Source organism: Dasypus novemcinctus, chromosome 1, assembly GCF_030445035.2.
Source record: "Dasypus novemcinctus isolate mDasNov1 chromosome 1, mDasNov1.1.hap2, whole genome shotgun sequence".
NCBI lineage: Eukaryota > Metazoa > Chordata > Mammalia > Cingulata > Dasypodidae > Dasypus > Dasypus novemcinctus.
Genome location: NC_080673.1, coordinates 101,468,857 through 101,481,424, shown reverse-complemented (window position 1 = coordinate 101,481,424; position 12,568 = coordinate 101,468,857). Strand labels below are relative to the sequence as shown.

At 35.9% G+C, this 12,568-nt stretch overlaps 1 protein-coding gene across 1 annotated transcript in view; it reads left to right on the top strand.

Annotated features, from left to right (window-relative positions):
• DAPP1 (dual adaptor of phosphotyrosine and 3-phosphoinositides 1) overlaps positions 1-10,643 on the top strand; it is a 50,524-nt gene extending 39,881 nt beyond the window's left edge. Inside the window, exons 6-10 of the mRNA XM_004461955.4 lie at positions 1,382-1,429; positions 2,716-2,778; positions 3,905-3,990; positions 7,575-7,662; positions 8,994-10,643. Of these exons, the coding sequence (XP_004462012.2) occupies positions 1,382-1,429; positions 2,716-2,778; positions 3,905-3,990; positions 7,575-7,662; positions 8,994-9,062 (354 nt within the window). The 3' untranslated portion in view covers positions 9,063-10,643. The remainder of the gene's footprint in view (positions 1-1,381; positions 1,430-2,715; positions 2,779-3,904; positions 3,991-7,574; positions 7,663-8,993) is intronic.
• The last annotated feature ends 1,925 nt before the right edge of the window (positions 10,644-12,568 follow it).

Below are 12,568 nucleotides of genomic sequence, written 5' to 3'. Positions count from 1 at the left end.
TCTTACCTCCTGAAACTCTGAAGAAAATTAGTATTCTCAGCTCTTTCCTCTACAGTCTTCCACTGACCTCTCAAGAAAACTAGACTTAGGGTATATTGTTTGGATAGGCATAAGATGGAAAGTGTAGCATGATTCCTTAGATTTCAATGAATTCTTCTATCAGGGGCTTCTATATAACAATTTTGTCTTTTATTTTGCCTCTATAACATTAAACTGCAACAACCTGAAATGTTAATTTTTACCATTTCCATAATATGATACATAAATGCAATTCAGTCAGTTCAAAATAAATCAAACTAATCATGTGATACTGAATTTACCAATCTTGGTTTAAATGGACATCTGGGAGATCACCATTATTTTAATGTCATGAAAAATTAAGAAGTATTACTTCTTGTTTTTGTCTTTTTTTTTAATTTTTTTTTATTTATTTTTTGCTGTAGTAGTTGTTGTTCCTCTTCTTATTTGGTAGAGAGAATGTACCTTAGGAAAAATTACACTGGAAACTCCCATAAAAAGAACCTTGAATTCAATAAAGTCATTTCCCAGTTATTATTCATTTTCTTCTTGGTAATATAAGGCATGTATGACATCACATTAGAACAAAATACCCTACCAGGAATTCATTATCTTCAGAAATTTATTTTTAAAAATTGTAAATTTCTTGAGCTTAGGGTCCTTGTCTTAGGACAATTCTATTTATACAGTTCCCCATCATTCCTTACATCTCATAGGTGCTAGCTAAGTGTGTGATACTGTTGCTGCTCTTGACTTAATGGTAAGTGAGTTAAAAGAAACAACTCATTCTCCCATCAGATCCCTTTTGGACAAGTCAAGTGTAAATAAATCTGTACTCCCAGAAGTCTGCCCCATGGAATATGGGTTTCGAGAGATGGTCAGTGTAAAGAAGGCAGGGGAGATTAGTATGATACAGACTCTGTGGAGTCCCAAAGTAAAGGAATCCCTTTACTTTCCTTTATATGGAATTTGTGGAATATTTTGACCATAGATGTGTGTGCACGCGTATGCAGAATTCCCCACAATGGTCCAAGCAGCTGGCGTTCAGATGACACACATAGCCGAGCACTAACTTGTGTAAGTGAAAGGATGTGGTTCATTGTAAATTGTTGGCTCCAGTTAGTAAGAAGTCTTTGAATTGTTGCCTGTTGCTACAGAATTACACCTGATGATCCAATCTGAAAAAAAAATCGTCTCTCACAATACTTGGAGGATTTTCAACTGCCTAGGTAGAAGATTGAAAGGCCATTATTTAAAGATCAAAGGCAAACTTGCTTTTAAATTTAAAATAGGACAAAAATATAAAAACAAAAACCATGTCGTGACAGTTCTGGCTTTCAACTGATGCTTCTTTGTTTTTCAGCTGGGCACCAAAGAAGGTTACCTCATCAAACAGGGGGGCCTGGTCAAGGTAAGGAGGCATACTTTCCCTAGAGCAGCCATAGAGAGAGAACACATTGTGTAGACTGAATTCAAATTTTGAAACTGACCTTAAAAAAATTTTTTTAACGTAATTGGCTACTCATTTTGACAGAGTTATCATATTTACCTGTTTTGAGGGTTCCTCTACATGGTTAATTGTCACAAGTCTGAAAAATGACTTGACTGTTCTTTGGTAAAGTCCTGCATGAAAATAGCCTAAAGTTTATACTTAAGAAAATATACAGTCCTTTAAATGGAATAATTGAGGACGAATGCAGCAAGTTAACTTAAGAATACTTTTTTCCTTCAAAAATAAAGAAGTCAAAATTTTACAAATGATTTACCTAAAGGTAGATTAAGGAGGCCGTAGGCCCTGATTAAACTATTTTATGAAATCCCAAAGAAAACTCAATTTAGGACTTTACTAGTCCAAGGTATTCAGCTGTCCCCCATTTATGTTTAAAGGTACTCTATTTTATTTGAATGCACCAAAAAAACCTTCATGGAACATATCTGCTCCTTCCTATTTTAAGAGGCTGTATACTCTACCTTTATCACAGGAACTGACCTGCTTGAATTAAACTAAATATTTAGTTATTTGTGTTCCTGCTGGACTATATGCTCCTTGAGGATAGGGAAGAATCATATCATAGCATAGTTATTTTTAAATCCTGTTTTTCTTTTAGCTGGGCACATTACCACCCAGAATAAGATTAGAGTTCTGTTACTATCTAAGCAAGAGACAACAGATATTGAGAAGCAGCTGGTAGTTTTTGCCAGAGATGCCATGGAAATCTTGGACAAGCCTTGAATATCATGTGGTTTGAGGTCTCTAAACCTCAGTTTGCTAATTTGTATATCATGAGTAATAAAATTTGGAATTATTGGGTAAAATTTGGAAACACTATCTGTATAACCTCAAGGACAGTCAGTAGCCCATGGTAAGTACTCAGAAAATATTATCATCGTGTTAAAAATATGTTAATTTTAATGGTTTGTCACAAATCACCTTAAATATTTATGATAGATTATTTCTTTTTATTTAAGAATCATTTAATGATTTATCTTCCTTTGATATAAAATTAATGTATGAAAGTTTTAATTTTTGTAGATGTTTTGAAACTTTTTCCTTAGAAATGACTCTTAGTATAAGTGTTTTTCAAGTTTATTGTATCTAATCTTTTAAATATTGTTTAAAAGAAAGGAAATTGCCAAGTTCAAGTATTGCTTACCTCTATTTGAAACCCATGTGTTTTAACCGATTTTTTTCCCCAGACATGGAAAACAAGATGGTTCACTCTGCACAGGAATGAACTGAAATATTTCAAAGACCAGATGGTGAGAAACATTATAATACATATTCCCTATAAAAATCTGCTTTCTAGAAGAAAGGAACATCTGCCTTTAAAATCCCTGAAAGTCTCCTTATGTCTACCAGAAACATCCAATAAATGTTTAGACATGTGAGTTCCTAATTCCTGATATGAGCAGAGCTATTTTGCAAAGACAAGATGGGTATCCCAGAAGTTGTTCTTTTGAACTGGCTAGGATATAGCTCCCCAGGGCACATAATTCCCTATGTCTAGGGCAATGGAATTGTTCTCTTGTTGTGATTCATTCATTAACTGTGTCTCTGAAACAATTTCCCTATTTATTAAAAATATGCCCATTCCCATGCTCATTTTATTAAGCCTGAAATTACTTAATTTCTCCTCACTTTCCCTATATAAAATTTCTAAGAGTAGAAATTTAAGACGATGGGGGTGTGGGATATGACTTCCTTCTATGTGTTAAAATATACCTCCATCAACTATAAGTTGATGGGGCATGTCTTCTTTTTTTTTCCTTAAGATTTATTTATTTATCCCCGCCCCCTCATTGTCTGCTGTCTGCGTCCATTCACTGTGTGTTCTTTTGTGTCTGCTAGTCTTCTCTTTAGGTGGCACCGGGAGCTAATCCTGGGATCTTCTGGAGTTGGAGAGTGGTGCTCAGTCTCTTGCACTACCTCAGCTCCCTGGTCTGCTGCATCTCTTATTATCTCTCCTCTGTGTCTCTTTTTAGTGTGTCATTTTGCTGTGCCAGCTCTCTGTTCCGGCCAGCTTCCTGCGTGGGCCAGCACTCCTGTGCGGGCCAGCACTTCTGCATGGGTGGGTCAGCTGGCCTTCACCAGGAGGCCCAGGAAATTGAACCCTGGACCTCCCATATGTAGATGGGAGCCCAATCCCTTGAGCCACATCCACTTCCCAGGCATGTCTTCTTAATCCCAGTGTTATGAAAGACTAATCCCAAAAGCAGGGGTTTGTGATTTCCTATTATAAGGCTTTTCTATTTTCAGTCCTCTTAGTGAAAGTAAAATTGACGGTTGCACACCCTGGAAGAATTGCCAAGGGAATAAGTGCTGGACGGATTTGTGTATGTGTGTTATTTTTTGTGATGATACAGGATGCTCTTTTTTTTTTTTCAGTCACCAGAACCAATTCGGATCCTAGACTTAACAGAATGTTCAGCTGTGCAATTTGATTACTCACAGGAAAGGGTAAACTGTTTTTGGTAAGTTGTTTTATAAAGTAAATACTTTCAAAAGCCACTTATTTGATTTGCCAATTATTATTGTAGCTAAAGAATAAAAAAAAATCTGTATGTTTTAATGTAGTACAAACGTTCTGATGTGATAGAGGTGGCGTTAACTATTGTATGGGGCCTATGTACCATTTAGGTTAGGACTGCTTTCAGCTAAGTGTGCCTTAATAATACTTCATTTAAAGTGGCTTAAACAAATAAGCAGGTCTAGAGGAAAACTGTTTAGGTTGTACACTGCACAGGGAAGACATACATAAGAGGATGCCATTCACATTTTAGACAGTTACATTCTTTTGAACTTTTTACCAATTTTAATTATAACTTTCTTGACTCCAAGGATGATGATTTGTATAATTGTGACAATTTCTGGAAGAAGGCACAAAGCATTTTTATTAAACAAATCAATTTTACTGATACATATTAATAAAGCATAAGTCCATCTGAAGTGTAAAATACATATTAGGTGTAATCACATATTTGTGCATTCATCACTTCGGTCATTCTTAGAATACTTTCATTATTCCAATAATAATAATAAGCAAAAAACAAGCGAACAAACAAAACTTATCCCCTCTCAATCTTTCTATGCTTCCCCTGTGGTACATAGCTGCTATTCTTTTTCCTTCTCTCTAATATATTTGTATTTATATTTTGTAAAAATAGTCTTATATATGCAATATCACCCATATTTGTGTTTTACATGAGGTTTTACTATTTGTACAGTCTCGTGTTAAAGTTTTTAGCTTTCCTTCTAGTAATATACATGACCTTAGACTTTCCCTCTCAACCAGTGTCATACCCATATAATAGCGCAAAGCATTTTGTTGTAAGTATTGTTGTGACAATTTTAAATGTCTTGAAAAGGAGTCTTTTTCCCACCAACTGTTTAAAGTTTTTCAAGCATAGGAAAAACTGAAAGACTTATATACCCATAGATCTATCAATTTTTAACATATTCCACATTTGCTTTATATATCTAGCTATCCACTTCTGAACCAATTGAAAGTGAGTTGTAGACATCATGGCACTTTATCCCTAAATGCTTGAGTACGTGTCTCCTTAGAGTAAGAATATCACCTCTAGATCTGTAATATTATTATCACACTTAGATAATTCATGTTAATTCTATGATATCAGCTAATAATAAACAATCTCTTAAAATTTGTATAAAGGTGCTATATGAGCTAACACATGATTATTTTTCTCATATAACAGAAATCTGGGGGCAGGCACCTACCTTGACAAGGTTAAGTTAAGCATGTCAACAATTCTCATACTTGCCATCACAGGGTCCAGGATGGCTACTCCAACTTCAGGCCTGTCGGGCAGGAAGAAAGAGGAAGGAACGGTATTAAGCCATGTCTTTCCCATTTAAGCAGAAAGAGCAAGGTTTTCCAGAAATGACCCTATCAGAGTTCTCCTTACAGCTTATCGGCCAAGACTTGTCACTTGGCTTTCTCTAGCAGCAGGGAAGGCTAGAAAAGAGTAATAGCATGCTCATAATTGTCTTAAACTAATTATGATTTCTTGCCTGGAGTTCTCTTAGCAAGAAGAAAATTTCTGTAAGAAAAATTATCATATTAGTAGGCAATTAGTAGTGCCCCTCCCCCCCAGGGACCAAACAATGATAATTTCAGAAACCAGTTTTATACAGTACATGCACAATGTTATTCCCTCCACTTCCCTCTACTCATACCTCAACTGGGTCTCACATCAAGGGCTTACCATCTATAAACAGGCACTTACCTCTTACCTATTCAACATTACTTACTGATATAAACAGAACTTCAGATCAAGGCCCTTTCTTTTTTTGTAGGAGGGGGAAAATTAAAGATTTAAATGTTAAGCACTTCAACTGTAATGGCAGAAATTTCACAAGATATAAGCTGCAGCTCACTTTATAAGTTAAATGATTTTGACTATATAGCTAAAAAGACAGTTAAAAGAATTATCAGGTTCCTGGGAAAAGTTCATCTTCCCTCCAGCATGGACTAATTCATAGCCGAAGATGGGCAAAATGAATACTATTATTGCCCTGTTCCCTGTCCTAATTAGCTGAAAATTCTTATATCAATGAAAGGTTAACAGTTATCCCTTACCCCTTGGATGCAAGTTAGCACAAGTAAGTTTTTTTAAATAAACCCTTTCTTATCTGACTTGCTTATTCTTTGACATATATATGTGTGTGTGTGAAATTGTGAACTTACAAAACAATCCTGCATAATGTGCAGAATTCCCATAAATTGCCTCTGCACCAACACCTTACATTGTTGAGGAACATTTGTTACAGATTATGGAAGAACATCATCAGACTATTACCGCTAACTATGGTCTACAACATACATTTGTTATATTTTTTCCATACCCCTATTAACACAATACCTTCTTTGACACTGATGCAAGAATATTACTGTATTGCTGTTAAATATAGCCATAAGTTAAGCTAATTGTATTTTTCCCATGTTTCTCCATATTCTTACCACCTGTAATAGTGATGTAGATGTACATTTAAGTTCATAAAAGAACATTCTTGTATTTGTACTATTAACCACAGTGCTCATCTACCTCTGGTTTCACTGTGTTATTCAGTCCCTAGATCAATCTCTAGCTTTCTTTCAATTGACATTTACATTCCTAGACTACCCCTTTCAGCCACAATCACATTTATAAACCAGCTGTGTTAGTTATACTCACTATAATGTGTGGCCATCAACTCTGTCCATTTCTACACTTTTACAGTCAAGTTAATTAGAAATTCTACATACACTGAGTATCAGTACCCATCTCAGCCCTCATCCTATCTCCTAGTAACCTATACTCTAGGTTTTCACACTGTTTATTCTTCATATTTAGTTCATGTTAGTGAGACCATACAATGTTTATCCTTTTGTGTCTGGATTATTTCACTTAGTATAATGTCCTCAGGGTTCATCCATGTTATCCTATGTGTCCCAATTTCATTTCTTCTTACAGCAGCATAGTATTCCATTGTACATACATACCACATCTTGTTTATCCATTCATTGGTTGATGGACACTTGTGATGTTTCCATCTTTTGGAAATTGTGAATAATGCTATGAACATTGGTGTGCAAACATCCATTTGCACCACTATTTTCAGTTCTTCTGGATATATTCCTAGTAGAAAGATTGCTGGATCATATGGCAGCTTTATATTTAGCTTCCCGTGAGTATTCTTTGAGTCATAGCACAGGTTTTCTGGGTTACTTGAGAGATTGGCTAAACAAACTCGTGAGTGTTGTATTCAGCCCAGACATAAATAATAAAAAGACCTGAGCAGTGCCCTGGACATGATATTTTCTTCTTTGATGTCTTGCTAGGAATATAAATCTAACTGTAATAATAATATGAATATACAACTTCCTCAGCATTTTTGGTTTGCTGGCAGGAATAGCTTCATACATATCAGTTCCTTAAGTTGCTTATCTGGGTCCTTTACCAATTCTTTTTTTCCCCTTGGAATATTCTAAATAGTGTTCAGCTAATATATAATGAACCTGGAGTTTCTTATGTTCTTTCTTTTGTCTTATCAGCTTAGTATTTCCGTTCAGGACGTTTTATCTCTGCGCAAAGACAGGAGTAGAAGCTGATGAGTGGATCAAGATATTACGATGGAAATTGGTGAGTTATAAAAGGCTTTCAGACACCAAGTACCCAGAAATAACATAATGCCCATTTCAAACATATTTCTGCTGAAAGAGTCAGACTATTCCTGGGAATCAACAGGGCATGTACTTGTAGGCTTGTGAAACAGTCTAGTCATTCTTCTGGGGCGTGGAGACAGAGGTAAGAAAGAAATGATGGAATAACATATGAGTCTCAGCACTATAGCCTAGTGTGCCCACATCTACTAGTCTTCCTTTAATGTGTGCAAGTTAGTCCAAGCTCATCTGCAGGAGGAGGACAATGGGGGATACGGTTCAGGTGGAGGAAAGCTGACATAGTTCTAGTAGACAAGTTACCTTCCTTTTCAACTGTCAGAGAAAGAAAATTGCCAGAGGGATTTAGCTTAGTTTCTAGTGTAAGCATTATTTTTTACAGGTCAAGGAAAAAAGATAGTTTGCTTTATCTGCTATTTGTATACTTCACAAGAGGAAGACAGTATGCTTATAAAATTTTGCCAATTCTTTATAAGTGCTTGCAAGTTAGTGAGTTGTTAGCCAAGAACTTGCTCTGAAGACTTACTAATATTTCCCTTAAATGCTACCTTGAAACCCTTGCTGTTTTCAAAAGTAAAATAATTTCTTCCATATTACATTTTATGAAATTAGCTGCCATATAGGTGTTCTCTCAAAACTGAGAATCATGTTGAATATTCCTTTCTAGATACTGAAAATTTTGCTTTTAGTTATCATTTCAGTTTGAAATACAAATAAATATTCCACTCATTTTGAGATTGATATTCATTGGGAAAATACTTTGCCATGTGAAACTTTTGCTCAGAGATGAATGTTACTATTTCCATTGAGTAATAATGTAAGTAACACTGATCATTATAGAAAAATTAAGGTAAAAATATCTCAAATATATTCACTTTTAGACTTTTCCTCATGCAAATATATATTCAAAAACAAAATGTAATCACTATCCAAATAATGTTTGGTACCTGTTCACTCCACTTAACAATATATTATAAGCATCTTTCCATATCAACAAATTTAGGTCTGTATCTTCATTTTGATTCATTGCATAGTATTGTATTTTATGGTTGTACCAAAAGTATTAGTCCAAGTCTTAATTTGTATTTGTTTTAGCAACCACTTTACAATGTTTCTTCTGAGAAAAATACAGAACTTCATGTTAAAACTTGGGAGGGGGCACATGATGTTAATATACAATTACATGGTTTCTTTACTAATCAGCATACCTTATTTAATATTTATTAACAACTAGAATTAATTATCTTTAAATCACTACCTAATAGAGATGCATGTCTGTGTGCTTTATTACAGTCACAAATAAGAAAACAGCTAGATCAAGGAGAAGGCACAATCCGATCTCAGTCCTTCATCTTTAAATAGCCCTTACCTGACAAGGGTGACCCCGCCCAGGACCAGAGTGGAACGTGTCCTGATGCTGGGATTGGTAGCAGCCTTTGGAGGAAACTCTAAAGTTTCAGGACTTTCCTTTAAAAATTGAACAAAAGAAGATGCTGATTGGGACCTTTCAGAATAGACCATATTTGCTGGCTTACGGAAAGCTGCTACCCTTCTAAAATATAGTTATCTCATTGAGGATAATAGTGAAGCAATCATTATTCTGAAAGAAACTGATTAAACCTCCATTTCCAGACCTGTTCCTATTTAGAACACGTAATATATGATAATGGGCTTTTGTTTTCACTCATTGTGGCCCCCAGGCTTGTTGACATTAGTTGTGTGGAGTCCCACTGTGTCATGGTCATCAAGGTTGTTCTATCAAGCCAGAAAGAAACAGCAGTATACTTTGCAGTATAGAAGCTTAGAATGCTTCTTCAGAAAAGATATTGAGACAGCAACATCAAAGTGTTAGGTGGGGGTGGGGGAGAAGTGGCAGGACAGTGTTTGTTTTTTGCTTTTTTCTCTTTTTACAAAAAACAAAAAGTTTCCAAAACTAAAATGGAAAATGTTTGCAGTATTTATTTTCACTCTTTAAAAGGTTCAGAAATATAGTGGATCCTTTACTTCTAATAATAAACCTGAGGGAACTAAACGTTCCCTGGGCAATTAACAAGATGATAAAGATGAATGAAGGTACAATTTTAAATACATCTCTTTTAAGCATTTGGGGGGAAATGTTTTAAAGAGTGAGAAAACATAAAATGAGGTAGGATAATAAAGTAGTAGATAACTTGTTATTTATAAAAATAATAGCAATAGTAGAACACTTGTAAGCAGTTATGTTCATTTGACATTTCTCCAAACATACTAAAAGAAGCTTCTCAAGGAGAGTATAGCAAGATCTCTCCCAGTTAGCTGTTGTGTTGCACCAAGAGATGTACGATTGTCCTGTCCTGGGATTGTTTAGAGCTCTGCACCTATAGAGCAACTTCTGTTGTCAGTTGAGGGAGTAACACTAAATCCACATGAAGTATATAATAATGTTACATAGCATTTTTCTAACTAGATTGTAAGGAAATGAGTTAATAGTGTCCAGAGCTAAAAAAAAAAAGGAAAATTCTAACCTAACCTCTTTAATTGTCTTTGTTAAAACTGCTTATTTAGATAGACATTTCAAAGAGGTAAAAGAACTTGAAAATAAAAAAAAAGATTGGTGCAAAACTGTGGCACGAGACTGCACTTGCAGTCAACGGGATACCATGTTACAATGAAATTACATTACATTAATTTTTATATATTTCAACAAAGTTTTTAACATATTTTATTTAGTTTGTATTAAATGGCATAAAGAAAATGTCAAGTTAGAATATATTTTGTCAAGTTTGCAAAGCAAGAACTTACATGAGTCCTCACAGAGTTGTAAGGTTTTATGTTTTGCTTTCTTAGAAGCTAGAGTGTTTTCTTTGTGTAGATAATATTATTTTACTTTTTGTAAAGAGTTTCATGTTTATTTATATTCTTTGGTTTCGTTTATTAAAAACAGCATGATTTTCTTGCACATGAGTATTTTGCTTTTAAGTATATTTTAATATCTGTACTTTACAGAGAAATACAAATGATTAATATAAATTGCTCTAAGAAATCACTTCAATTAGACTATGAGCTACAAAGGAATTCAAAATTAAATAATCCCAGTCCTCAAGGAATTTTCAGTTGAATAAGGAAGAGACTTAATATATACAAGACAAGCTATAGCTATGACTAAGATAAATACTTTGAGAGGGACACAGAACTGTATGATGGAGAGTGTGTTTCCACTGCAAATAAACCCATTTCTGGAGGATTCTGACAGGAAAGGAAGAGCTACCATATAATCACTTTGTAGTAGGCCTGATGACTTTCCCTGTGTAAGTCACTGAATGCTCTCAGCAGCCCTGAAAAGTGGTTGTGAGTTCATTGCCTGAGAGGAATCTGGTGAGGGGTGTTCAACTATTTCTTCAAGTCCAAAGCAAGGGAAGATGTTTTGTACCAATGGCAGGTGGGAGGAGGAGAGTTTAGAAGAGAATTGAGTGAGGTATCTGTGTCAGGCTCGGTCTGCCAATAGTGATGTGCTTATAATAAAGAAGATTTATGACAAATTATTTGCAATTATTTCTTAGAACTACCCTCTGGGGAAACCTTCCCACAAAGGAACACGGTGGGAATGGTTATCACTGCCTGTGAAGAAAACCTACCCCCTCTTCAGAACACTCCCTGGGGCAGGCTTTTCCTTTTTCATCCACATGATGAGCAAAGGCGTTCTTCCCTCTCACCTCTCGTGCACGCTGGACGCACAGGTCAGGGACTTACGCTGTGCCTCTGATTCAGGCGGTGAGGAAGTCCTCCTCCTCTTCCTCTCCATCACTTCAGAATGGCTTCAGTAAGCCCCACAGCTAACTCGAAAGGCAAGTGCAGGACAGAGCCTCAGCTCAGCTCACAGCAATTCACGTTATCTATGCACGGTGTCGAGCAGAATTGCTCAATCAGTGGTGAAGGACAAGATTTTCTTTTTTAAAATTTCTGATCTGTCACAGACTGGGATTTTGTAAAATCCAATAAAAATGAATTATTAGTAAATTTAAGGAAAACTACAAATATCACAATCTTAATTTTTAAAATCAGATTGAACAGATACAGTTACTATGTTGAACTGCTATAAGGGGTTTTTTTTGTCTTTACTTTTTTAATATTACATTCAAAAAATATGAGGTCCCCATATACTCCCCACCTTCCTCAACCCACTCCTCCCCCATAACAACAACCTCCTTCATCGTCATGTGACATTCATTGCATTTGGTGAATACATCTCTGAGCACCGCTGTACCTCATGGTCAATGGTCCACACCATAGCTATAAGGTTTTAAACCTTTATTTTCAATTTCTTTTTGTATCTTGTCTGTCCTGCAAACAAATAATAATAGTTTGCAAATTAGTCCAGTCTGTGGACCACATTTTTGTGTAGCACTGGCTGAGTGGACTGTGGGTAAAAGGAACCAAAAGTTTTCTTGAGAGTTCACCTTAAAAAAAAGAAGGTTGAGGTTTAAATGCTCAGCAGAACCTAGGTGTGTATACGATGGCAGCTTTGGCCGTTAGCATAGGCGCCAGCAGCCCATAGGGACCCGGGACCTCAGTGGGCACAGCAACAATGGCACAGGTCATCTCAGAGAAAAGGAGTAAGAGCAAAGGAGATTGGCAGCTGCCATGTAGTATCTGTGAAAACTGTTTCAGGAGTACGTGTGAAAGGCTCTAAAGGGACTCCTAGAAATATGTGAAAGGAATCAAGGGGGATGAGGCTTTCCACAGAGGGAGGAAGGATGGAGCCAGAGAAGAGTAATTTCACAACTTCGGACTATCCTGATTTCCCCTCTAGGATGGTTGTGACCTGGACAACTAGGGCAACAACTACCATAATGCACTCATCTCACCACTCTTTATTGTTGGCAAAGCCA